The sequence below is a fragment of the Helianthus annuus genome, chromosome 13 (assembly GCF_002127325.2).
Source record: "Helianthus annuus cultivar XRQ/B chromosome 13, HanXRQr2.0-SUNRISE, whole genome shotgun sequence".
Taxonomy (NCBI): Eukaryota; Viridiplantae; Streptophyta; class Magnoliopsida; order Asterales; family Asteraceae; genus Helianthus; species Helianthus annuus.
The window spans coordinates 167,503,416-167,530,450 of record NC_035445.2 but is presented as its reverse complement, the minus strand read 5'-3'; the positions used below and the strand labels follow the sequence as shown (position 1 = coordinate 167,530,450).

The following is a 27,035-nucleotide window of genomic DNA, read 5'->3' as shown; positions in this document are numbered from 1 at the left end:
ACCTTAAAGGGGTCACTTCCGTCTCCTTCTCGCTCGGCTGCAGCACAGATTTCGGACCTTGAGGACAAGGTCAATTTTCATGGGCGGGGTATTGATATGACCCACAAACCATCTAAACCAAAACCGCAAACCCGACTTGGTATAAACCCAACAACCGATTCAGTTAAGAAGATTGAAAGTGGAGCCCCACGTCCAGCCGCATAAAGAGAAGACCATTTCTAATTTAGTTGTTTTAAATTCCCACGTGCATGCATGTATCTAGGACCCACTCATTCCATTTTCACATTTCCTGCATTAATTTAGGATCACGTTTAGTTACAGTATTTCCCTATAAATTGTCTTTCATTTTGCATTAAGAAATCAAGAAGAAAATTGTTCCAGTTTGTTTGTCGTTTATTTTTAATTGGAGAGTGGTCCTCTCGAAATAACTTCTTATCACCCCTCCTAATATATATTTTTTTCTAAAGGAGTGTTTAAAAAGTAACATGTGTTTGGATATGCCCTACCCTCCACGGTGGATCTGCCCATTTGACTCGTTATCCATGTAGTTAAATTTTTCAGTCCAACCCCCAGACATAACCTCATCAACCATTAAACGTAAATGACTTGAAATTGCATCGACATTATGAAGTACAGTTTGACTTTTGAGGTCAAACAAATTAAAATTGACTTCAAAATTGATTACTTTGATGTTTTGAGAATAGTTTTTTTAGCTGATACAGAAATGCAACAGGATCTACATCATCTTCAAAGGAAAAAGTTGTTTTTGTAACATTCTTGTTATATTGAATTTGAAAAGCAATGGGTTTGGCCAATAATATCAAAGGGTAGGGCTGTAAACAAACCAAACGTTTGGCGAACAGTTCGTGAACCGTTCGGCGGGAAGTTTGTTTGTGTTCGTTCGTTTATTAAACAAACGAACACGAACAAGAAATTTCGTTGGTTTAGTTAAATGAACAAACATGAATATAGGAAGTGTTCGTTCATTTATGTTCGTGAACGTTCGGTAACATGTTCGTTTGTGTTTGATAGTTCATTACTGTTTTTAGTTTTTACATTTATTTAAATACTTCAAAAGTCCGACAAATTAAATATCTAATAAGTGTCAGAGTACTATATATTCTGTTCATGAATGATTGTTTGTGTTCGTTTCTTTCCATTTGTGTTCATGAACATTAGTTTGTGCTCATTTGTGGTCGTCAACGTTCGTTGCCTAAAATTAACAAACAAACACAAACGAACACGAACAGGTTCATTTCCTTAACAAACGAACACGAACATAAAATCTCGTTCGATAAGTGTTCGTGAACGGTTCGCGAACACATATATTTCTTAACAAACGAACACGAACAAGGTCTTGTTCGTGTTCGTTCGGTTCGTTTACAGCCCTATCAAAGGTTATTGTTTGACCCTTGAAGTTTTTTAAATGCAGTTGAAGAAAGAAGATATTCTGCAAATCAACAACACACATTCAAAATACATGCTCTACAAACATCCTGAGATTCAAGGTTGAATAAGAAATCCATTATTTTGACTTATTGACTTTTTAAAAAGTAGTTTTTTTAAAAAAAGTTTGGATTAGCTTATGGGATGGGAAAAGCCAATAAGTTGTTTTTAAAAAAAATATTTGGATTAGCTTATGAGTGGATTAGCTTAGGGCAGGGGGTAATTATGTAATTGTGTTTTGAAAAGTTATAAAAAGTTCCAAAAAGTCACAAAATACTAACTTTTCAAAAGTGACTTTTCCTTCTGTACAAAAAGTTGTTTCAAAAAGTTACTTTTAATTACCCAAACATTATTTTGACTTATTGGCTTTTTGAAAAAGCCAATAAGTCAATAAGTTGTTTCAAAAAGCTTAGCCAAACATGCCCTAAATCGCCGGCAACCTAGTGTCTAGAGGTGCAGAGGTGCACAAAACGGTTTCTTCTCTAGCCAGTTCGGTTAAAATGTTTTTTTCTCTAGTCGGTTCGGTTAATCGAACAAGCAGGTTTATCTCATTTTTTCTTTAACCGTTTTTTTCACATTTCATCATTAGCAAATGTCCAAAGGTGAATGATTTATCAGAGACGCTGTTACCCTCACTTTTGAGTTTGAGAATATATGGTGATTGCCCAAAATTGAAAGAAAGGTGTGAAGGAAGAGGCTCCCACTACTAGCCTCTCATCTCTCATATCCCCAAAATCGAAATAGACTTTAGGTACTTTTGTATTGAAGACCCTCAGATTTCCATACCATAAACTGGCTTGTCTTATGCATGTTTTTGTAGGCCTAGGTTTTTTGTGCTCAAAACCTAAAACTGAATTTTAATAATGACAATAATTTATATGTTGAAATCAGTAATCACTTTTCATGAGTTTAAACTAATGTATTGCTGATAAGTTGAAAGGATGGAAGTTGACTTTGACACAACCAATCTTAATAATAATTGGTATTTTCTTCACTTGTAGATTCCTGTTTATTACACATATCAAATTGACTTTTAGTTTCGTAGGTTTTTTTTTTTTTTCTTAAGGGGCTGTTTGGTAGCATCTGAATGGTCATTAAGAGGCTACCTTTTAATGGAACCATTAAGAATTTTACCAATGCGAAGGTAGAAGAATGTGACATGTGATGATTTACCATTCAAAGGTTACCTCTTAACCATTCAGACTTGAGGTTACCTCTTATTCATTCAGAGGTTTTAAACCATTAAGAGGTGACATCTGATAATCTTATAAATTGCAACAAAATGTTGCAGGGACATATAACCATTACATCCTAAAGGTTCTTCTAGGTGATGGAACACTCTACAGTTGAATGGGACAAATGTGAGAACAGAGAGATTTTAGCTGTGTAAGTTCCTTTCAATTTGCCCAAAATTGAAAGAAAGGTGTGGAGGAAGAGGCTCCCACTACTGGCCACTTATCTCTCATGTCCCCGGTATTTATAATACGATTAAAGGTACATGTTTATTAAATAGCAATTGTTTCTTACATGTTTATCATTACTAGTGATTGTTTCAAATAAATAACCCTTACATTCTTTTTGTTTCCTCTGTATTCATTGAAAAGCATTTCCTGCCCTGAATACCCAGTCACCGGAAAAATGACATCAAACAACCGAACGTCACAGCAGATGGCTTTTGTCGACGGCAGTTTTTTCTTTCCGGCGACCCGTCATCACAACCGAATGCTGCTCACACCCTCAGGTGACAATTAACATTGTTAAACCACAAATTATTTTTCTTTAAAGTTTCTGCTCCTTGTTTCTTTCTTGTTTGGGCATGTTTTAATGTTGGAAGCCCAACTGGTTTACAATTAAGCAATGTTATTAAGCCCAACATAAACTATTTCATTTATAGAATGTAGTATAGGTGTACATTTTTTTTCTTAGAAAAACCGGCTCAGTTTGGTCAACTTTGGTCAAAACCATTTTGAGTCAAAACCGGTTTGGTTGTAAACCGGTTATGAAGGAAAATATTTGATCCTATACAAATCGGCCATGTAGAAACCGTTTCGCTTTTTTAAACCTATAGTTTTCTAATATTATCCTGGTTTTTCAAACAGGTTCGAGTCCAAACTGGTTTTAGTAACGAGAGTTGGAACTGATATACAAATTGGCGATTTGGGTCGGGTTGGAATCGGTGTGGGTCAAACCGGTTTCAGGTGTGGTATTGAGCCGGGTTAGGAACCAGTTTGAAAATCCAAATGGGCTTCTTTTGTACATCTCTAATAGTAAACATAGCATATTTGATATAAGTTAAGTAAATTACAGTTGTCAATTGAAAATCGAATGGGTTGCGTCATCCCAAAGCTCTTTTTGTCTAAAGCTGTTTCAAAAAATTAATAAATATTGTGTCAACAAAAGTTTCATCATTTCGATGATTTTCCATTTTTTTACCAAAATAATAAGGTTAATACAGTACAACCCGTATTAACCATTTTCTTCTAGTTGAGATCCTGCATAAAGTTGGATGTGGTCTAGTTAAACAGTCACCCTTCAAGTTATGTCATTAGAGTGAAACTTGGATGTAAAGGGTATTTTTGTCATTTGACTAGATACAAAAGTAAACTGATGATCATAAAATGTATTTTTGTCAGAAAGGGCGGATTTCAGATGTTGGTTTATTGAATTCATTAGCATATGATCATGAGCTTCATATGCCTGTAACTTGGATTCCTAGTTTAAACAATCTGCCCGGTTTTACCAGTAAATGTCTATATGAATAAAACATTTGCATCTATATGTCTCCTTTTCAAATAAATTAAATTAAATAATAATTACTTTTTTTGTTCTATAAATACGATCTTACAGATTGATTAGTCCTTTCCGCAACAAGGTTTATACATCTGACCCAACCATTGTTTAAGACCCAAGACAAAAGTTATGTTAAGATATGTTGGATTACAGTTTCTAAATCTGGATAAAAGTTACTTTTTTTTTATTTGAGTTTGCTCAGTGATTTGAATTTTGTAAAATGTTACTTCCACATTTTGTGAATTCATAAGTTCTGCCTTTTAACAATTTCATAAGTATGTATGGTCAAATGATTGATATTTAGGAATTTTACTCAAACCACTGCCATTAACTTTTCATCATAGGAAGTGCAGTTTCACTCTTGATGTCAAACAAACTAAATTTGAATTCAAATTGATTACTATTCTTCACTATTTTGACCATAACTCAAATGGAAAAAGTTGTTTTTTAGCATTCTTGTTAATTTGAACTTGCAAAGCAATGTGTTTGACCAAAAATTGTTTGATCCTTGAATTTTTAAAATTGCAGTTGAAGAAAGAAGACATTCTATCAGGGTTTCTGCAAATCAACAACCTGTGCAGGGTTGTTACTCTTACTTTGGGCTTGTGTTGGGCCTTCAACTGTCATGTTGCGACAGGTCATGAAGTACCAGAAGAGAGCACTCAGCTTTTGATCAAGATATTCTGTTTGAGAAATGCTCTGCAGCGGCTGCTCACCAGGAGGCAGCTGAAGCATACCTTGTTGGACCCATTGAGGACTCTAATCTATGTGCGGTTCAATGCTAAAAGAGTAATGATCATGCCTAAGGATATCCAGCTTGCACGTAGGATTCGTAGTGAGAGGGCTTAGAGTTTATAGATCTGTAACGCTAGTATGTAGATCTCAACTGTTTTATTATGCTCTTATTAATTCATATTGAATGAAAGTTTTCAGTTTAGTCATGTTAAATGATATTATGTAAGTTGGTTGTTATGATGTCGGCGTTGTATTTGATCTTCTATCAAACTATGCATCCATCAAAGTCTTTTGAAGGTACTCCTTAGTGATACATAGAAAGTCAAGTAGTTGAGTGTTTTTAGAGTAGTTAGTATGGTCCGATCACCATTCCGTCAAAACTTCCAGGTGTATAGTGCAAATGAAGATGCATTTGAGTTGTTTTAATTTCAATATAACTGATTCATATATTAAATTGTTTAGATCATACTGAAAAACCTTGGAATCGTTAATGGTGGTTTTGAATGTGATAAATAAAATGAAAAGAAACAGAGAATTTTCAATTTTAACTGGTGGGCCGAGCAGCTAGGCATGGTATTCTTCATTGGACCCAAACCTAGTCATGGTTTCTTTGCTGATGGGCTTGAATCCATAACTAGGTTTGGGCCCAAATCCACGAGATGTTTGGACTTTGGGGACTGCATAGGTTAATTTCCAATGTAAACTAATTAATAAATAGAGTAAATTGCCATTTTAGTCCCTGAGTTTTGTCCAAATTTGCCATTTTAGTCCAAATAGTTTTTTTTTGCCTCTGGTCCTGACTTTTCCCTTTTGTTGCCATTTTGATCACATACACTAACTCCATCCAAAAACTCCATCTTTAATCAGGGATGTTTTGGGGATTTTCATTTTAAATGTTTTCAATTGCTATTTTGATTCAATTCCAACAAATCAAAAAAATTCCAAAAAAATTTAAAAAATAAAAAAAATTCTAAAAGATTCTAAAAAAACACAAAAAATCCGTTTCGCCGCGAACATTCTAAAAAAACACAAAAAATCCGTTTCGGCGCGAACCGTTTCGAGCTGAACCGTTTCGAGCTGAACCGTTTCGACCCGAACCGTTTCGAGCTGAACCGTTTCGACCCGAACCGTTTCGAGCTGAGCCGTTTCGACGCGAACCGTTTCGACCCGTACCGTTTCCACCCGAACCGTTTCGAGCTGACCCGTTTCGAGCCGAACCGTTTCGAGCCGAACCGATTCGAGCCGAACCGTTTCGAGCCGAACCGTTTCGAGCCGAACAGTTCGAGCTGAACCGTTTCGACGCGAACCGTTTCGACCTGTACCGTTTCGAGCCGAACCGTTTCGACGCGTACCGTTTCGAACCTAATTGTTTCGAGCCGAACCGTTTCGACCCGTACCGTTTCGACCCGAACCGTTTCGACGCGAACCGTTTCGACCCGTACCGTTTCAAACCGAACCGTTTCGAGCTGAACCGTTTCGACCCGTACCGTTTCGAGCTGAACCGTTTCAACCCGTATCGTTTCGAGGCACGGTTCGCGTCGAAACGATTCAGCTCGAAACGGTTCGGGTCGAAACGGTTCGCGTCGAATCGGGTCGAAACGGTACGGGTCGAAACGGTTCGCGTCGAAACGGTTCGGGTCGAAACGGTACGGGTCGAAACGGTTCGCGTCGAAACGGTTCCGCTCGAAACGGTTCGGGTTGAAACGGTACGCGTCGAAACGGTTCGTGTTCGAAACGGTTTGCGCCGAAACGTATTTTTTTGGATTTTTTATAATTTTTATGATTTTTTAGAATTTTTGGATTTTTTTTTTGATTTTTTGGAATTGGATCAAAATGGCAATTGAAAACATTTAAAATGAAAATCCCCAAAATACCTCTGGTTAAAGATAGAGTTTTTGGATGGAGTTAGTGTATGTGATCAAAATGACAACAAAAGGGAAAAGTCAGGGATCCAGAGGGAAAAAAAACTATTTGGACTAAAATGACAAATTTAGACAAAACTCAGGGACTAAAATGGCAATTTACTCTAATAAATATGATTAAGTTTCAATAATTAATGATTGTAGTATTGAAACAAGTAATTGATTTGTATGGGTATTAAATCTAATTATTCATTTTTTTATTACATGGTTTTTTCTCACCATAAAACCTAACTAATTTAGTTAAATTGTTTTCTTGTATTTATTTCCCAATTTAAAGTTATTATTTCAATAAAATAAACTTGTTAATGGTTTGAGTCAACAAGGGTCAAAACCAGCTTCGTTTCGAACTGGGTTTTTAGGCGAAAAAAAAAGCAATTTCAAAATTGGATTTTAACTAGTTTGGTTCGGGTTTGACCATTCGATGTATATGTTCCCACACCGATTACAACCCATCTGTTAGGGTCGGCTAAGAACCAATTTCAATATCGGTCCGGTTCCGAATTACAAACATGCTCTTGTTAACTAGATTTTTTTTTTCACTTCCTTAACCCTAGTAATATTAAGCTGGGCTCAAATGACTTGTTTAAGAAGCTGAACTTGGCCTAACTTAATCAGCAATGGCCTATGTGCCTCAAACCACTTAAATCTTATCCCCTTTGGAGAGGAATGGAGTTCACTTTCGTCCACCATGTCGCCGTTATCCCTTACTTTATTTTCATATATCTTTTTTCCAAATCAGTTCAGGTTTGAGTCAACAAATGTCAAAACCAATTTCTTTTGGAAGTGGTTTTTGAGTGGAAAAAAGGTTGGTTTCAAAAGTAGGTTTAATCAATTGGGCTCAGGTTTGAAGCCGAATACAAAAAAACCAGTTTTTAATCATCTCCCTGTAATATTAAGTTGGGCTTAAGTGACTTTGTTTAACAAGTTGGACTTGGCCCAGTTAATCTTCTTCCCGTGGAGACGAATGGAGTTCCCTTCCGGCCATCGTGTCGTCATCGCCGATTCATACGAACATAATAAAAACCTAAACGAACTACACAAACCCAACTCTGTTTATCATCTTCTTCTTCATCTTTTCATGAAATCTCATGGGTGTCGGTTTCAGTAATTGGTGGAGAAATAGCAAGTGTTGGTTGAAACTAAAGAGGTAGGGTTTTGAATAGGTGGAGAATTGAGAGGTTTGTGATGAGAACGAGAGGATGAAATTAGGGTTTAGAGAGTACACGTGAAACCATCCACACACGCATCCTGTAAGTACCACCTCAGTTTTATGAATTCCAATTGCGTTTATGTGCTTGATTTCTGATTTAGATACATTTGGGTTTATGGGTTTGTTGATAGTTGGAATTTCGATTAGTAATTTACTATATTTTGTGCCCTGATTATGATACTCTGTTTGCACTGTTCGATTTGAAGCTCAATTGATGATTGATGGGTTTGATTTGCTGATTAATACTTCAATTTGATGAACACGTAATTGCTGGTTACTTTGGATTTAAAGAAACTTATGAGTAGAATGCCTGTTTCTTTTTAACATGAGTTTGTAATTCAAATTGAAGCTTCATGGTCTTCCCCTTCATATATCTGTGTATGTAGTAACCAGTTTGTTGGTTCAACCTAATAAATCCAATTTGGGGATAGTATTTTTTAGACAAAGTACTATAGTATAGGGATTAATATGGTCTTCTACATAGACTAATGGGTTAATATTTCATTTTACCTGAATACGTGATTCAAATGACAGCTCTTATTAGTCCCTATGCAAACCATTTTTATATTTCTTTATTTACAAGCTCTGAATTAAATGGTAAACAATACACATTACAGTAAACAGCAATCTTCATCAACATTCTATTTATGCTATTAAGACGAGGGCGGAATATAGATGCTCATTATATGACCCGCTTCACTAATAATGTGTAAACTTTAAAGCCATATGCCCCTATATATCTGATCTGTTTGAGATAGAAAAAGTGGAAAACAAACCAAATCGACCCATCTTCACATTTATAAGTATATGGGTTGAAATTGCCCTCCTTCATTCTCACAACGAAATTTTGTGTACAAGATAATATAATATGTTATCGAGGCAAAGTCTTTTTTATGCAATTTTAGTTCTGGGGGGGGGGGGGGGGATATTCCACGGTCCTCCCAACTGCCGAGGTGATCCCACCTCGCAGACCGCCACCCAGCAAGCCTGAGTCTGGGGGTAAATCCGCTACCGTAGGGGCATTGGGAACGAGCAAGACTCGAACCCGCCACCTCCGGGTTAGAATGCGGGCTGGTGGCCATTGGGCTAACACCCAATGGTTCAATTTTAGTTCTATTAGTTTCACTTCAACTTGAAATTCTTTGTTATATGAATAAACTGCTCTGCTGCCTATCAAAATATGCATAGTCCGTTGGTAAAATGCTAAAAATGCTACCTTTACATGTAGATAGATAGATATGGAGTAAGGACGAAAGCTGGTAAGTAGCAATCATTAGAAGATGCTGGTGTCAAAATTGCACATTCTGCAGGAGCTTCAATTCGTGGCACAATGAACTTGCCTTAAATAAGGTATGTTTTAACATATATATTAATTTTGATTTTTATGAAAATCAAAATATATTCATATTAATTCCAATTTTGGAAAATTGTTGTTTTGACCTTTATAGTCAAAGTGGGACAGGTAAAAGAGCTATACGATGAAATATGACTTCGTTCACCTCACTGAGCGGTGGATACAGTTAGACTATGATTTGTAACGCCAGTGTGTAGAGGTGACCTAATTTGATGTTGTTGTGGTCCCATCTGATTATTATATTAAACGAACATTTCAAATTTAGTGACGTTATATGACTGGGTTGTTAAATTACTGTTCATTCTTATGCTGTCAGTTTACTGTTTCGTTGTTTCTGATGTTCTATCAAACTCTGCATTCATCACCTTCAATTATTAGAGGCGAGCTAATTGATTTGGCTGTGTAGGATTCTTGAACTCTGTTATGCATTTTGATTTAGCTCATTGTATGGTTTGATATAAGATGGACACGCTTGTGTATCCATTACGTGTATCCATGAGCGGGCCCACCTTATCAAGACATAAGGAACATTTCTACCTGATGGAACAGCTTTACAGATTCAGTAGATTCTGAGCTTAAGTGTTTTAGAGGTGCGAAAATGGGTTGGTTGGACGGGTTGAAATTTGAATAACAGGTCAAAGTGAGTAAACTTTGTACTGGTCAACCATGTCGTGTACTGGGTTGACCCAAAAATACTTTATGTCAAAACATTTTAAATATGTTTATAAACGATTAGTGTTTTCAAGTCTCAAACCTGATTACAAAAACTATATTAGTTGGATAGACAACTTTTGACCCGTTCCAGCCATTTTCAATTTAATTACCCGTTTGACCTTTTCGAAAATAAAACATAGCCCCAGTCTACATGTTCTTAAGTAGTGCATAGGAATTGTCATCTCTACCTTAACCCATCAAATTCTAATCTTGGTTTGTTCCCAGCAATTTTTTTATTAAAAGATTCTCATGTCAATCATACCATTTTGCATGATCCAGGATTTCCGAATCACCTCTTGCGACACAAGCAGTCCAGGTGGTGACAGCTACGGTGCCGCATCCCAAAGCCAGTACACCAAAGAAGATGTTCTTACCAGAGCCTAGACTAGACGCAATATCTTCATGCAGCTTTAAATGAACAGTTCCAATGGTATGCAATCTCAGATTTCGCAATCTCTAATACTTTGTCTTAACCGGACCTTTGACTAATCAACCTGGTTACTTAGGCTAAATGTTGTGGTCATGACCCTCATGACCACCATGACCCTACCCTCCACATAGGCGTCATGTCACCCACCTCTAATCCACCATCCAAAACCACTACCCTAAGAGTGTGGCCATGACCCAAACCACTATCTCCTTTGTTATTTTAATATATTTTTGTCTCAAAGTTATCAAATGGAGGGTGTCTCTCATGGAGCATAGACCTGATCTCTTTTGATTTAAGTGCATTTAACCGGTGTCACCGTTGTTTTTTACACACTATTTTTCACCCTCTTCTATAGTCAAATTACCAAATTACACTTTGTTTGGAGTAACAACCACTTTTTACTTTTATTAACTCAAAAGTTCCTATGTAAGTTCTAACAACAAAGTCGATTAACCCAACTTAATTTACAATTATCCCTACTCTATTATCATAAGATGATATATCATGAAGTGAAATCGTGTTGAATTTTAACAGTTTAGGTCGACAAATATTATTAGTGACCGATCAACAAATATAACCTAATAATGCGAGACTAAAAAAAGTTCATATATTTTGTATGATAATAGTAAAATAGATACATGTATCATGTATATGTATAAAAAAAGAATAGTAAAAGAGTACTAAATTTAGTTACCCTAGTATTCTATTATCTAGTAAGACTATCATCATTATCATTGGTGACGTTCTCCCAACCTAAGTTGCCCAAATAATTAAAAAAAAAGAGTTAAATGCCCGGATCGACCCTGTGGTTTGTTATTTTTTCACCTTTCGTCCCTAACTTTTTAAAGTTACAGCTATTGTCCTCAACTTTTTTAATTTCGTTTCCGGATAGTCCCTAGCGTGGATGGGGTTAGTTTTTTCAGTTAAGTGGATATGAAATAATCAAAATACCCTTATTATTAAAAACCCCAAAAGATAGATCTTCTTCACCAGCACTTCACTCGGCCACGAGTGCCACAACCACATACGCTTCATCTTCTTCATTCATCTTCCCCCAAATCGACATCTTCCTCTTCTTCCTTACATCAACAACATCATCACCACATTCATTGTAGCAAATAGAATTCATCTCTTAATTTTGTAGCTGAATTCATCCACAATTTCCTCAAATATTGATAGATAGATCTCCAATTGTCCGGCACTTTGTCGAACGGCAGCCCTAGAGCGATTGGGTACGATGAGTCGCCGGCGGCCTCGTTGTACAAGTACCCGTACGACCAACACTTGTAAATTCTGGTGTTTAGGACTGTGAATTTCTCCTCTAACCTGCGTTTATCGAAGTCGTCGGTTTCAGCTACGGGTTCTGATGCCGGTGGTATGTCTTCTTTGGAGACATCAGTAGATTTTGCGGCGATTTGGAGCTTTGGATGTTTGTGTAAGGGGGAAAAGGTGAGGAGGAGTTTGAAAGGGAAGGTGAAATGAGGTTTTGATTTGAGAGAATGGGATTGGGAGGGCTGATTCAGGCGAAATGTCACCGATGCTGCTGAAGCCATTTTTGTTTTTAATATTGTTATTATTATTATTATTATTATTATTATTATTATTATTATTATTATTATTATTTTTAATACAATAAAATGTTACAATTAATTTATAAAAATTTCAGTTGGGTTGGGTTGGGTTGGGTTGTGATGTGTATTCAAAATTGACTTGGGTTATGTATACGGAAGAAAGAAAAATTAGTTTTTTTTTTTAATTAGAGATTGGATTAGGTTTAATGTGGATAGTCTAATGTTAGTTTGGGCTTAATTGACTTATATAACAAGCTGGACTCGACCCAACTTAACCAGCAATTTCCAATGTGACTTAAATCAGTTCCATTTTCTAAGGGCGGAGGTGAAGAATATTAGTCGAGACACGCGTGTAATACTTGTACGAAAGTGAAGAATATTAGTCGAGACCGACGTGTAATACTTGTAATTACAGTTTCCGTTCACTTCACCACCACCATTACTCTCACTTCAACTCTGATTATCATCAATTTAATGTAAGTTCGTTTAACCTAACTTTTTAATTAAATGTCATTATGTTTTTTATTCTTCAAGTGTCACTGTTTTTTGCTTTATGATTTTAGTTATTTATGATGACTATTCAATGAGTATGTGAATTGCTTAAGAATTTAATTTAATTTAATATTTAATATAAATAAATACTATACTAAAATATTCATTATTGGAAAATCGGGGGTTTCCAAGTCCACGGCCAAGTACTTATTACTTCTTGGGTTGTAATTGCTATCTTATTAGGTTCAGCCGCTCTACCCGTTCGGAACCCGCAAACCATTCCGACCGGCAGTCAGAATTTCTTCGAATATGTTCTTGAATTTATTCGAGATGTGAGTAAAACTCAAATTGGAGAAGAATATGGTCCTTGGGTTCCTTTTATTGGAACTATGTTTCTATTTATTTTTGTTTCTAATTGGTCAGGCGCCCTTTTACCTTGGAAAATCATACAATTACCTCATGGGGAGTTAGCCGCACCCACGAATGATATAAATACTACTGTTACTTTGGCTTTACTCACGTCAGTGGCATATTTTTATGCAGGTCTTACCAAAAAAGGATTGAGTTATTTCGGGAAATATATTCAACCAACTCCAATTCTTTTACCTATTAATATCTTAGAAGATTTCACAAAGCCCCTATCACTTAGTTTTCGACTTTTCGGAAATATATTAGCCGATGAATTAGTAGTTGTTGTTCTTGTATATGGTCATGACCCTCATGACCACCATGATCCTCCACATGGGTACCATGTCATCCATTTTTAATTTACCATTTAAACCAATACCCTAAGGGTGTGGTCATGACCCAAACCACTATCCCCTTTATTTTTTTTTAATTTATTTTTGTCTTAAAATTTTCAAATAGGAGGGTCATGGCAATCGTGGTTTAATCCATGGGAACCACCATCAATCAAGGAGGGGGGGGGGGGGGTGGTATACCATTTAATTAATGGTCCTATGTGGCAATAATGTTCCAATCCATGACCCCCACACCCCATAGCCTTAAAAAAACGATGACCATAAGTACAACCACAATACACGGAAATGTTCATGTAAAGTAACCGTTACATATAGAACACATATAGAGATTCATATATGCATAAGAATTAGACATTGGATGAACTTAAAGATTTGTGTAAAAGGAATGAGAGAGAGGTAACCTGGATTAATTAAGTTGCAAAAATAAAAGCACGTCTTCAACAAACAGAAGCATATTAACTAACATATTCATTCATAAATCAATGACCATAAATACAGCCACAATACACGGGAAAGCATGTGCCGTTGGCAAGACATTAATTTAATCCACTAAGTATTATTAAAAGTGATAATTAAGACAGTGTCATGTGGCTTGCAGCTATACTTTACAAAAGAAATGTTAAAAAATGTTCACCAAGCAAGAACATTGATAAAATCACTATAAGCATGAATAAAGTAGCAGGAATCTAAGCAAATATTCAAGTATCACACTTTCATCCACCTCATTGTTGTTAGGAGAATAATATATCTAATTTGTGTATTGAGAAAATGTGCATTAACCAATGTAAGTAAATATGTTACAGGTCCGTGTATCACACGGGTTGAATAAAGCTTTCTTATTTATATATTCGTAAAATCGTATGGATTAAACATTCATACTTTCTTCATGTTTATATGATATTTCTTTTGACCTAAACAAAAAAAAAACGATATATTAAATAATATATTTAAAAAGAACTATTTTAATGTTTTTCTTTGTATTATTTTTACTTTTAATCTTTTTATTTGTTAAAAAAAAACCATCAAATTAGGGGTGCTAAACGGGTTGGGTTCGTGGGTTCAACCCGACCCGAACCCTAAAATTTTAGATGAACCCGAACCCGACCCAAAAATCTTGTCATATATATGAACTCAAACACGACCCGATATTAGCGGGTTAACCCAAACACAACACGTTTAACCCGAATTTTCAAATTGTTTATCTTTTTGCAAATTAATATATTTGAGTTAAAATTTATTAAAAAACACAAATGTATATTATGCTTTTTAATTATAAAACTTTATGTCAGTCTCTCTTTTTAAGTTATAATTATGCATACAATACACAACCAATTTAATTTATGTTATATAACATATTGTAAAAAATAATAAAACATGATATAAATGGGTTAAACGGGTCAACGGGACTGGGTTGACCCGAACCCGACCCATTTAACTAAACGGGTTCAACCTGAAACTAACTTAACCCATTTAGACTAAAACAAAACCCGCGAATTTCGTGTTAGGTTCGTGTTGTGTTTTCAGGTCGTGTTAGAAATTCACACCCCTACATCAAAGATAGTATATGAAAAATGTAAACTGATAAATAAACAAAGAAAAAAATAAAAAATAGTTGTTTTTTTGAACGGTTAATTTCATACTGAATGGTATAATAATGGAAGAGGACAACGCCCCGATGAAGTTTGATTAAATATAATTCCTTATCCCGATGCTTATATTATTATTGTATTATTATAATTCATCTTCTTCATTTTTTATCAACATGTGACGCTAGAAGCTTCCGGCGACCAGAAAATTCTTGTTTTCGTCGACCATATAACTTTCGTTCATCTTATATTCACCTACACGCTCAGGGGTATCCTAATACTTGCTTAGAAGTATCCCCAATAAATAAAACAAATATTAAAAATAAATTTACACTTCGTCAAAAAAGTTGAGGGGTCTCCTGTGCAATACTCACCACCACATAGAACCGCCCCTGGTTCTAACCATACTAGAACTAGTAGTATACCTGTCTGATAGACTGGTTTTTTAGCATCATAAAGACAAAAAAAAATATTTACGTTTATATGTATAATATGAACTCACCACATGAGTTCACCTTAGACATGTATAATATGCCTAAAAACGAAAAAGCAAGATCGAAGACAATTTCAATAACTCAGTTTGCATTGAGTCTTTAAGTGGACTATGGACTTATAAAACATAAAAACATAGATAATCCGTTGAAGTAAAACACTAAGTAACAGTTATGCATGGGAGACAACCCCTAAATTTGGACATGTGTAAATATGATTGAATATTTGATTTGTGTTTATTTGTTTCTTTTTTTTTCAAAATAAAATTGTTTTTCTTTTTTTCAAAATAAAATCGTTCAACCTAGCTGCGTGTGGGTCATTATGACCCATAAAAGTGTATGTGCGTTTTACTTGCATTCATTATCTAAATTTTGTATTTTAATAATGGTGTAGTTTGTGATTAAACCGAAAAGGTTGACCCAACCAAATTAGATATTTTTTAGAACCGACCTGGTTTGACCTTTACCTATTTTTGTCAAAAACCAGTTTCAACCTGTTACTTGTCCGACCTGACCGATCCGCTTTGCAAGGTACTAAAAAGCATCATCTTAAGTGGAATTGTGGCGTGGAAGCCTCTACACGGGGGTGTGTGGGCCAGGGAAATCTTCACCGGCATGTGGGCTTATGGGCTTATGGCGTTTTCATTGGTTGGTGAATTTTGGTCGGTTTTGATTGATTTTTGTTTTTTTTTTTATTAAAAGACACCACTAACAATGCCGCTCACACTCTTTTTTTGCACCACACCTCTTTTCCGACTCGTACCGACCTGACAGTCACATGTCAAATAACACCCTTGTTCCATGCCTCCACTCCCTATAGTCTAAAGAGTGCTTCAACATGTGGTATGTTACACCAATCAACCCCGGTCAATGGTCAAACTAAGGAATTCTTTTAAGACCAATCCACGTTATCATCATAGGAAAAACCAAATTTGTTTGCTTATTCAATTATGCACGCCTTGGATTCCCTAAATGCAGGTTATTATTTTAAGCAAACCCTTAAATATTATAACATTTACGTCCTGTTTTTTAATCTGTAAAGTTCCCAATGAATATCATTAAAATATATATTTCTGTACTGTGCAAATATTTTATTAGGATCTGACCACTTTTCTATTAAAAACAAGTTTTAAACATAGATACATACTAATACTCATCTATCTACACATCCATGCATACTGTCGGGTCAGTTAAAAGTTTGGGGTCAAATTTGTTTCTGGTTAAAACGGGTTTTTTTGATAAAGTGTTAATTTGGTTCAGATTAAAGCTAGATGGATTATGAACAAAATGGGCTCGCCTTTGTTGTCAAAACACTAAAGGGAATCTTATTAGGAAGATTTTAACATTTTTCATAATAGTGAATTTCAAGGATTGTCCTTTATCTTTATATCCATTTTCAGGCGCTGTCCTTTATGTTCAAAATTGATGACTTTTGTCCTTTATGTTTTCATATCATTCACGTTTTGTCCTTTAGGCCTAACCCAGTTAGTTTTTTCAGTTAAATTTGGTTATGTGCTTTGCACATGAGGGCATTTTTGTCAATTCAAAGGTCGCAGAAGCTTTGAGCTGTAAATCTGCCGTTGAACTTACCTTTGAATTGACAAAAATGCCCTTATGTGCAAAGCACATGACCAAATTTAACTGAAAAACTATCTGGATTAGGCCTAAAGGACAAAACGTGTATGATATAAAATTCACTCTTTTCCATAATAAAGAAATCAAATGTGGTTCAGTGGTTGAATCCATAAATATTTGATTGTTTCATCTGGGAACACATGTGATCCATCATATATCAAGTAAATACACAAGTGGTTTTTTTTAATGACTACCTACTCCCTCTCGAGTAAATAAACAAGTGTTTTTTTTAATGACTACCAGCCAGAAGAATCACAATAAGATTAAAAAAAAAAGTTTGACCAAAAAAATTGCAGAATTCACTATAAACAACAGTTTCAATCGTTGTTTGATCCGTGCACTCATCAATTTCATTCAGATCCCTATTACACACACACACACACACAGCTCCCATTTCACTTGTTCACTGTTAACCATGGCTGAAACTCTTGCAAATGAACTCCTCAAAGTTCTTGTTAAGAAGATGACCGATGAAGCCTTCAAGCGAGTTGCTCGTGCTCATGGCATTTACAACGAGCTCAAGGAGTTGAAGAAGACACTCTCCAGAATCCAAGATCTACTTCAAGATGCCTCTCAGAAGGAGGTTACCCATAAATCTGTCAAAGAATGGCTGAATGCTCTCCAACATTTGGCTTACGATATCGACGACGTACTCGACGACGTGGCGACTGAAGCTATGCATCGTGAGCTCACCCTGCAGGAACCTGCAGCATCCACCAGCATGGTAAGAAAGCTCATCCCATCATGCTGCACAAATTTCTCACTAACTCATAGGCTGTCTCCCAAGTTAGATAGTATTAACAGAGACTTAGAAAATCTAGAAAAACGAAAAACGGATCTAGGTTTGCTTAAGATAGATGAAAAGCCAAGAAATACTAGTAGAAGAAGCGAAACCTCTTTGCCAGAACGCGATGTTGTCGGAAGAGAAGTTGAGAAACAGCAATTGCTTAAAAAGTTGTTGGGGGATGATGGATCATCTCAGGATAACTTTAGCGTCTTACCTATAGTTGGTATGGGTGGGGTTGGAAAAACCACTCTCGCTAGACTTTTGTATAATGATACAAAGGTGCAGGATCACTTTGAACCCAAGGCATGGGTTTGTGTTTCAGATGATTTTAATATTTTTAAGATAAGCAATACCATCTTTCAGTCTGTGACTACTACCAAAAACGAGAAATTTGAAGATTTAGATAAGCTTCAAATAGCTATTGCAGAGCAATTTAAGGGCAAACGATTTCTACTAGTAGTGCGCCCATTTCTGTCATGTGTGGAGTGAAAACTATGGTGATTGGGAAAACCTAGTGCGCCCATTTCTGTCATGTGCTCCTGGAAGTAGGATAATCATGACAACACGTAAGAATCAATTGCTCAAACAGATAGGTTTGCATAATGTAGACCGTCTCAAGAGTTTGTCGAATGAAGATGCATTGCGTTTATTTGCAGTACATGCATTGGGGGTAGATAACTTCGACTTACACAGGACACTTAAACCGCAAGGTGAAGGTATTGTGAAAAAGTGTGGTTGTTTACCTTTGGCTTTAAAAGCAATTGGAAGGCTTTTAAGGACGAAAACAGATAGAGAAGAATGGGATGAGGTGTTGAATAGCGAGATATGGGATGTAGAAATTGGTAATGCCACTGGAAATGGTAAAGATGTGGAAAATAGTGATAAGATTGTTCCGGCACTAAGGATAAGCTACCATGAACTTTCTGCAGATTTGAAGCAGTTGTTTGCATACTGTTCCTTGTTCCCCAAAGACTTTTTGTTTGAAAAGGAGGAGTTGGTATCGTTGTGGTTGGCAGAAGGGTTTTTGAACCAATCCAAGTCACCAGAACGCTTGGGCCATGAATATTTTGAAATTTTATTATCAAGGTCATTTTTCCAACATGCACCTAATGATGAATCATTGTTTATCATGCATGATCTCATGAATGACTTGGCCACTTTTGTTGCTGGAGAATTTTTTCTAAGGTTTGACAATCATATGAAGACAAAGACAGAAGCTTTGGCAAAGTATCGCCATATGTCATTTACTCGCGAGGAGTATATAGGTTACCAAAAGTTTGAGGCATTCAAAGGAGCCAAAAGCTTGAGAACATTTTTAGCAGGTGTGGATAAAGGTTGGGGCTATTGTTACTTATCCTCTAAGATTTTGGATGACTTACTTCCAGAGTTAACATTGTTAAGGGTCCTTTCTTTGAGTCGTTTTCAGATAAGTGAGGTACCGGAGTTCATTGATACTTTGAAACACTTGCGGTATCTTAACTTATCCCGAACAAATATAAAAGAGTTACCGGAGAATGTTGGCAACCTTTATAATCTACAGACATTGATTGTTACTAAGTGTCGGGGGTTAACTAAGCTGCCTAAAAGCTTCTTAAATCTTAAAAGGTTACGACATTTTGACATAAGAGATACTCCGTTGGAGAAGTTGCCGTTGGGGATTGGTGAGTTGGGAAGCCTTCAGACTCTCACCAGGATCATCATTGAAGGAGATGATGGCTTTGCAATAAATGAGCTCAAGGGATTAACAAATCTCCATGGGAAAGTTTCCCTTGAGGGATTGCACAAAGTGCAAAGCGCAAAGCATGCACGGGAGGCGGACTTATCTCTAAAAAAGATTACTGGATTAGAGCTGCAATGGGTCAATGAATTTGATGGCTCACGAATGGATGCACTTGAAGAGGAAGTTCTCAATGAGCTGAAACCTAATAGTGATACGTTGAAAACGCTTTCAGTCGTGTCATACGGGGGAACACAAATTTCAAAATGGGTTGGTGATCGCTCTTTTCATGAGTTGGTTAATGTGTCAATACTTGGTTGTAAAAAATGCACATCTCTACCCCCATTTGGGTTGCTCCCTTCACTTAAGAGGTTGCAGATTCAAGGCATGGATGAGGTTAAAATCATAGGTTTGGAGTTAACCGGAAATGATGTTAATGCCTTCCGTTCACTTGAAGTTCTAACATTTGAAGATATGTCTGGATGGGAGGGGTGGTCAACTAAAAATGAGGGTTCAACAGCAGTGTTTACGTGCCTTAAAGAGCTTCATGTAAAGAATTGTCCAAAATTGATTCATGTCTCACTTCAAGCACTTCCTTCACTCAAGGTTCTTGAAATAGAGAGATGTGGTGATGGTGTGTTGAGAAGTCTGGTTCAGGTAGCTTCATCAGTCACTAAATTGACAATAAGTTATGTATCAGGGCTTACAAATGAGGTGTGGAGAGGAGTTATAAGGTATCTTAAGGAAGTTGAAGGTTTAAAGATCATGGGATGTAATGAAATAAAATACTTGTGGGAATCAGAAACAGAGGCAAGTGAGCTTCTTGTGAGATTAAAGGAATTGAGTTTACATAGATGTTCAGGTTTGGTAAGTTTAGAAGAGAAAGAGGAGGATGACAATTTTGGGAGCAGCACCAGCCTGTTATCTCTTAGAAGTTTGTATGTAGATTCTTGTAGTAGCATAAAGCGTTTATGCTGTCCAAATAGCATTGAGAGTTTGAGTATTATTGGTTGTTCAGTTATTACAGATGTCTACCTCCCAAAAGAAGGAGGGAATAAGCTCAAATCACTTCGTATAAGAAATTGTGATAAACTTGAGGGAATAATCAACAACACAAGCATGCCAATGCTTGAAACCCTATTTATTGATAAATGGGAAAATCTAAGATCAATCAGTGAATTGAGTAACTCCACTCACCTCACCAGCCTGGATATATCATTTTGTCCACATATCGTGTCACTTCCAGGGCTTCAGCTATCAAACCTCACCCGTTTGGAAATTTTTAAATGTGAAAGTCTGGAGTCATTACCTGAGCTATCGAATCTCACCAGTTTGTCAGTTAGTGATTGTGACAGTCTGGAGTCATTACCTAAGCTATCGAATCTCACCTTGTTAAAAGATCTGAAAATTATAAGTTGTCCAGGCATTGATGTTTCCATTCATTGTGTGCATTGGCCTCCCAAATTGTGTTCCCTTGAAATAGGGGAGTTGAAGAAGCCCATCTCAGAATGGGGCTATCAGAATTTCCCAGCTTCCCTTGTTGAACTGGAGTTATATAATGAACCTGATGTGAGGAATTTTAGTCAATTGTCCCACCTTTTCCCTTCTTCTCTTACATCTCTGTACATAATCGAATTTGATAATCTGGAATCACTTTCAACGGGACTCCAACATCTCACATCCCTTCAACATCTCATCATTTGGGGATGCCCGAAGTTGAACGATCTACCAGAGACGCTGTTACCTTCACTTTTGAGTTTGAGAATACTTGATGGATGCCCAAAATTGGAAGAAAGGTGTGAAGGAAGAGGCTCCCACTACTGGCCACTCATCTCTCATATCCCCCAAATCCAATACAGGTAAATTTGTTGCTCAATACCTAATATTAATTTTTAATGACAACAATAATTTAGATGTTGAAATTAGTAATCACTGTTCATGAGTTTAAACTACTATATTGCGTGGAAATGATTTCACAATGCGTACTAATAATATCTTAACATGTTTAATATCTCTCAAAAGGTTAACTGGATGAAACTCCATTTTGACACAACTGAATAAGATCTGAATATTGATATTTTGCTTCAGTTGTAAATTTCTATTTTGTTTACAATATATGATCGACATCTAGTTGACTTTCGCTTGACATGCAGTTAATATTCATATCAAGTCGCAGTTAATATTCAAAAATTAAGTGGATGGAAGTGGATGTTTACTGAATATATATTTTTTTAATATTTCTTCACTATTAAATATCAATTTTTATACAACATTTTGATTGAGATCATGTCTTACTCTGATGTTTTCTTTTCTTAATTCAAATTTATTTCAATTAGACATGCAGTTATCATATATGTGCTTTTTTTTTTTCTTAGCCTGTTTCATTATCCTTTTTGCAATTGTTTGAATTGAGTTTGTTCAATGATCAGAAGTTTCAATTTAGTTGGACAATCAATCCAAATATCATATATGATACAACTATGTTTTGCAGGTTTCTTCTAACCGACCTTCTAACGGATATTCTGGGTTATCTTGAAAATTGAAAGAAAGATGTTCAGGAAGAGGCTCCCACTACTGGCCACTCATCTCTCATATCCTCAAAATCGACATGGACGGCAGGTACTTGTTTATTAATTAATACCCTCTGATTTCCATATGATAAACTGGTATTCTCAGACATGTGCGTGTTTTTTTGTTGGAATAGGATTTGTTGCTCAAAACCTAAAATTGAATTTTAATGATGACATTAATTTATATGTTGAAATCAGTTTTCATGAGTTTAAACTATTATGTAGCTGCATCATACGTTGGAACTCATTTCACAATGTCTACTAATTTTGACTTTCATGAGTTAAACTTGCCAATGATTATTATTATTATTATTATTGTTATTGTTTTGTTTGTGATTTTTGTTGATCTTGCTTTTGTAGGTTGATAGGGTGCGATTTTAAGTTGTTAATCAGTTGATTTGTGTGATAGCACGGTTAATTTTGTTTTTTGCTTGCTAGTTTATCCGATGGATGTGAGTTGATTTTAGTTAGGGTTTTGGTGTGGTTTGTGGAATTATTGAAGTGTTCTAGTAATAGATAATGAAATTTGATTGAACTGAATAACTTATATATTACAACTAAACTTTTGCAGGATCATATCCTAAAGGATCTTCTGGGTGATGGAACAGAGAAAAGTCTCAAGGTGTGAATTTTCAGGGAAAGTATCTTGAGTAAAGTGCAGTAAAACTTGCGCATATAATTACTGAATCAGCTAATAACAGACAAAGTGCCGATGACATAAGTGTAAGTTCCTTTTAAGTCAACAACATTTGACTACCCCATAATATAACAAACTGGTTTTGATTATTAGTATTCATGATTTAACACAGGATTTATTCATGAAAAGCAATGGGTTTGGCCATTAATAATATCAAAGTGTATTGTTTGACCCTTGAAGTTTTTTAATTGCAGTTGACGAAAGAAGATATTCTGCAAATCAACAACACACATCCAATATACTTTTAATAATTGATGGAAAAGAGGCTGGCTACATCTATTGCCATAATTTGGTTCATTTACATGCTCTGAAAACATCCTGAGATTCAAGATAAGGTTGAATAAGAAATCAAAGAAGCAACAAACATTATTTTGACTTGTTGACTTATGACATTTTAAAAAGTAGTTTTTAAAAAAAAAATGTTTGGATTAGTTTATGGGGTAAGAAAAGCCAATAAGTTAATAAGTTGTTTTTTAAAAAAAAAATGTTTGCATTAGCTTATGAGTGGATTAGCTTAGGGCAGGGGGTAATTCTGTAACTGCGTTTTGAAAAGTTATAAAAAGTTCCAAAAAGTCACAAAATACTAACTTTTCGAAACTGATTTTTCCTTTCTGTACAAAAAGTTGTTTCAAAAAGTCATTTTTAATTACCGAAACATTATTTTGACTTATTGGTATTTTTAAAAAGCCAATAAGTCAATAAGTTGTTTCAAAAAGCTTAGCCAAACATGCCCTAAATCGCCGGCAGCCTAGTGTCTAGAGGTGCAGAGGTGCACAAAACGGTTCCATTTTCATTATGACAACCGATAATCTTATACACTACAACTAAATGTTGCAGGGACATGTAACCATTACATCCTAAAGGTTCTTCAAGGTGATGGAACATTCACAGTTGAATGGGACAAATGTGAGAACAGAGAGATTTTAGCGGTGTATGTTCCTTTCAATAAACCTGGTTTTGATTATTGGTATTAGTTATATAACACATGATTCATTCATGAAAGCATGTTGGAATTGACATTCAAAATTGCTTTGGGAATTGATCTTGACAGCAATCAGCATAACCAGGAAATTTAAGGAACTTTTAAATATCACACCAGAGGCTAACCTAAATGCATGAAGATCAAAGTGGTTGATGAGTTTGTTTATTAGCTGATCTAGACCAAGACTGAACAAATGAACAGGGGATAAGATGATTTCTAGTAAGCGGATACTTTTTTCCCATAAAATCATTGGTGGGTTGGGTAACGAGTCGAAAGAGGTCTGGGGTTTTGAAAAATGGTTACCTTTTTAGTAGGGTTGAAATGGGTCGGGTCGGGTCAGGTTGGATTGTTTGACTGAGATGAAAACACTTTGATTTTCTTTAAACCTTATATCTAGTTAATGTTTTAACTATGATTACAAAAAACAAACCATTTTTAATAATAGTCTAACTTTCTTTTAATAGTGTTTAGAATGGAATGTGATGATTATAATCTTGTTATTTTTTTTTAATTTGAAAGCAATGGGTTTGCCTACTAATGTCAAATTGTGTTGTTTGACCCTTGACTTCAGTTGAAGAAAGAAGACATTCTATCAAGGTTTCTGCATAGCAACAACACACATCCAAAGTCACAGATGTTGAAGAATTTGCAAACAGTGTGAGTGAAGAAACTCTCAAGACTCTTTCATGCAGTTCCAATGGTATGCAATCTCAAATCTTTATCAATTTTTTCATACTTTGACTTAACTGGCCGGATCTTTGACTAATCAACATGGTTACTACTACCTCCGTCCCATTAAAAGTGTCCTGTTTTGAATTTTCAAAGTCTTTATTTATAAACTTTGACTTTAATTATATATTTTTGTGTTATATAAAACTTGAAGAAAATTAACCCCATAAAAACACTTGTAAAACACACTCAAATAATATAACTTTCATCAAGTATTATCTAACACAAACAAAATTATTTAAGGTCAAAGTTTGTAAATCAAGACTTTGAAAAATCAAACTAGGACACTTTTAGTGGGACAGAGGGAGTAGTATTTATTGGAGTAAGAGGTTCAAAATGGATCTCGTTGGGTCAACCCAAAGCTCTTTTTGTCAAAAAATTAAAAAAAAAGTTATTGATAATTTGTTTTAAAGAAGTATTATTTCAATGATAGTCTAATTTTGTTTGCTAAAATATTTTCAGGGGTTTTATGTTTCAAAAATACACATTGGGTTGTTTCTCTGAAAAATGGTTTCGTCAGATTGTTGTTTCTCTGAAAGCTTCTTCAAGTTTAAGGCTTTTAAGGTCAGTACAATACAACCCATATCGACCATTTCCTTTTCATTTGGATCATGTAACTAAACTCTTGATTTGTAAAAATTTTTGTGGTCTAGTGTAAAAGTCAACCTTCATGTTATGTCATTTGACCAAAGCAAAAGTATCTAGATTATCATAAAACGTATATTAATAATTATTTAATGAACCTGCTGATGTGAGGAATTTTAGTCAACATGGTTTCTTGTATTTAGAGTAAAAGGGTCAAAGTGGTGGATGAGTTCCAGTACGAATGAAGAAAGCCTAGAAAAGATACAGTATCTTCATGCAGATTTTAACAAAACTCTCAGGATTCTATCTTATATATTACAACAAAATTTTGCAGGGACTTAAGACCATGACATCGTAAAGGATCTTGTAGGTGATGGAACATTCACAGTTGACCAGGAAGAAATTGAGATAAGAGAGATTTTAGCAGTGTAAGTTCCTTTCAGTCAAAAAAAACATATGACTACTGCATAATATATACAATGACCTGGTTTTGACTATTGGCATTCATGATATAACACAGGGTTTATTCATGTTGGATTTGATTTTTAAAGTTGCTTTGGGAATTGATATTGACAGCATGTGTGGTTTAACTGAAGGAGGTCTTAGATATGTAATTCTTTTGATGATGATGTAACTGCATTCACTCTCAAACGGTATGTTGACATAGCAAGGAAACCTAAGAAAGCTTTAAATATTAGACCAGAGACTAAGTTAAAGGGAAGTTGACTGAAAGGAGCTTATGCACAAGGTATGTCATTTGACCAATGCAAAAGTACCTAGATTATCATAAAAGTATACTGTCCCAGTACGATTTTGACATGATTTCCTGTTTTTATGTAGAAAGCACACGCATGACAAAGAATTTGTTTGGACAGGGAATTTGCATATTGGCAGATGAAGATCTTTGCTTTCATTCTGCTAAGTTGTTCAGTTTCAAGCTGAACACCTAAAACAAAACTGCAAAGTTTGAAATGATGCTTAATCTTCACGTTGACAAAAGGTTCCTACTTATAAAGACTTGTCACTAATAAGGTTTTGTTGCTAATGAAGAAGACTCGCCAAAGGAACCCTTGAGCTGTTACAAGTGGTGTCTGGTGGCATTTGTCGCTCATGGGCGAAATTACCTTGATGGCAACTTATAAGCGATGAAGAATCAATGGTTAAGTTACCAACTGATGAAGAGAAAAGGAACTGGCCTATGAAGCAAATCACCTCTACTGAAGATTATTGAAGAAGTCTTGCCAATGAAAAAGAGATGTCACATCTCAGCCTATCATTCGATGAAGAACTGAACCAAACAAGTTAGAAAACTAGAATTGCTAAATGAATTTACTTTCCATTTTCATTGAATTCGCAAAAGAAAAAATAATGCTATTGCAACTTTAGTTTTAGATAAATAAGTTTGAATGCAGGTTCAATAACACCATGGATCCGATATCCAGATAAAGAAAAGGCTAGTAATGAGGTAATAGAACAACAGGAATCATAAAAAGTCAAACCTGAATGAAAAAAAAAAAATTATCATCAAGAGATCACAAAAAAAACAAACTCATACCTTATTTAAACACACACATAGCTAGACAAACTCCAATTAAGAAACTAAGCAAGAAACATCAAAACATTCAAACTAATGTGTTCTATTAATTTGAATACCATGAAATGATACAAAAGTCCAACTAAATAAATTTTCTCTATCAGCCATAAATCCTACAAAAATAACGCTACAATAAATTACATTCGTTCGAGTTAACAAAAACACAAAGTTCTCAAAATGAAGACCACGATGGACCACGAGAAAACTTGTTCATCATGTGAGATCCCTCTTTCCTCC

At 35.5% G+C, this 27,035-nt stretch overlaps 2 protein-coding genes and 3 long non-coding RNA genes across 5 annotated transcripts; all 5 read left to right on the top strand.

Moving 5' to 3' along the window:
* The first annotated feature begins 7,791 nt into the window (after window positions 1–7,791).
* Window positions 7,792–9,818, top strand: LOC110900315. Its single transcript, XR_002570904.2, has 3 exons — window positions 7,792–8,143; window positions 9,332–9,453; window positions 9,552–9,818. It is a non-coding gene; the product is annotated as an uncharacterized LOC110900315 (long non-coding RNA).
* Window positions 9,819–9,849: 31 nt separating this feature from the next.
* LOC118485540 lies at window positions 9,850–12,642 on the top strand. The gene is made up of 3 exons (XR_004876577.1): window positions 9,850–10,047; window positions 10,451–10,601; window positions 12,477–12,642. It is a non-coding gene; the product is annotated as an uncharacterized LOC118485540 (long non-coding RNA).
* Window positions 12,643–17,547: 4,905 nt separating this feature from the next.
* On the top strand, window positions 17,548–18,413 carry LOC110902340 (putative disease resistance RPP13-like protein 1). Its single transcript, XM_022149028.2, has one exon. The coding sequence runs from the start codon at window positions 17,553–17,555 to the stop codon at window positions 18,411–18,413; it is 861 nt and encodes a 286-aa protein (XP_022004720.1). The 5' UTR covers window positions 17,548–17,552.
* Window positions 18,414–18,480: 67 nt separating this feature from the next.
* LOC110902341 (putative disease resistance RPP13-like protein 1) lies at window positions 18,481–21,504 on the top strand. The gene has a single exon (XM_022149029.1). It carries the CDS (start codon window positions 18,481–18,483, stop codon window positions 21,502–21,504), a length of 3,024 nt encoding a protein of 1,007 aa, XP_022004721.1.
* Window positions 21,505–23,102: 1,598 nt separating this feature from the next.
* On the top strand, window positions 23,103–24,590 carry LOC110903557. The gene is made up of 4 exons (XR_002572057.2): window positions 23,103–23,243; window positions 23,746–23,839; window positions 23,960–24,109; window positions 24,462–24,590. It is a non-coding gene; the product is annotated as an uncharacterized LOC110903557 (long non-coding RNA).
* The last annotated feature ends 2,445 nt before the right edge of the window (window positions 24,591–27,035 follow it).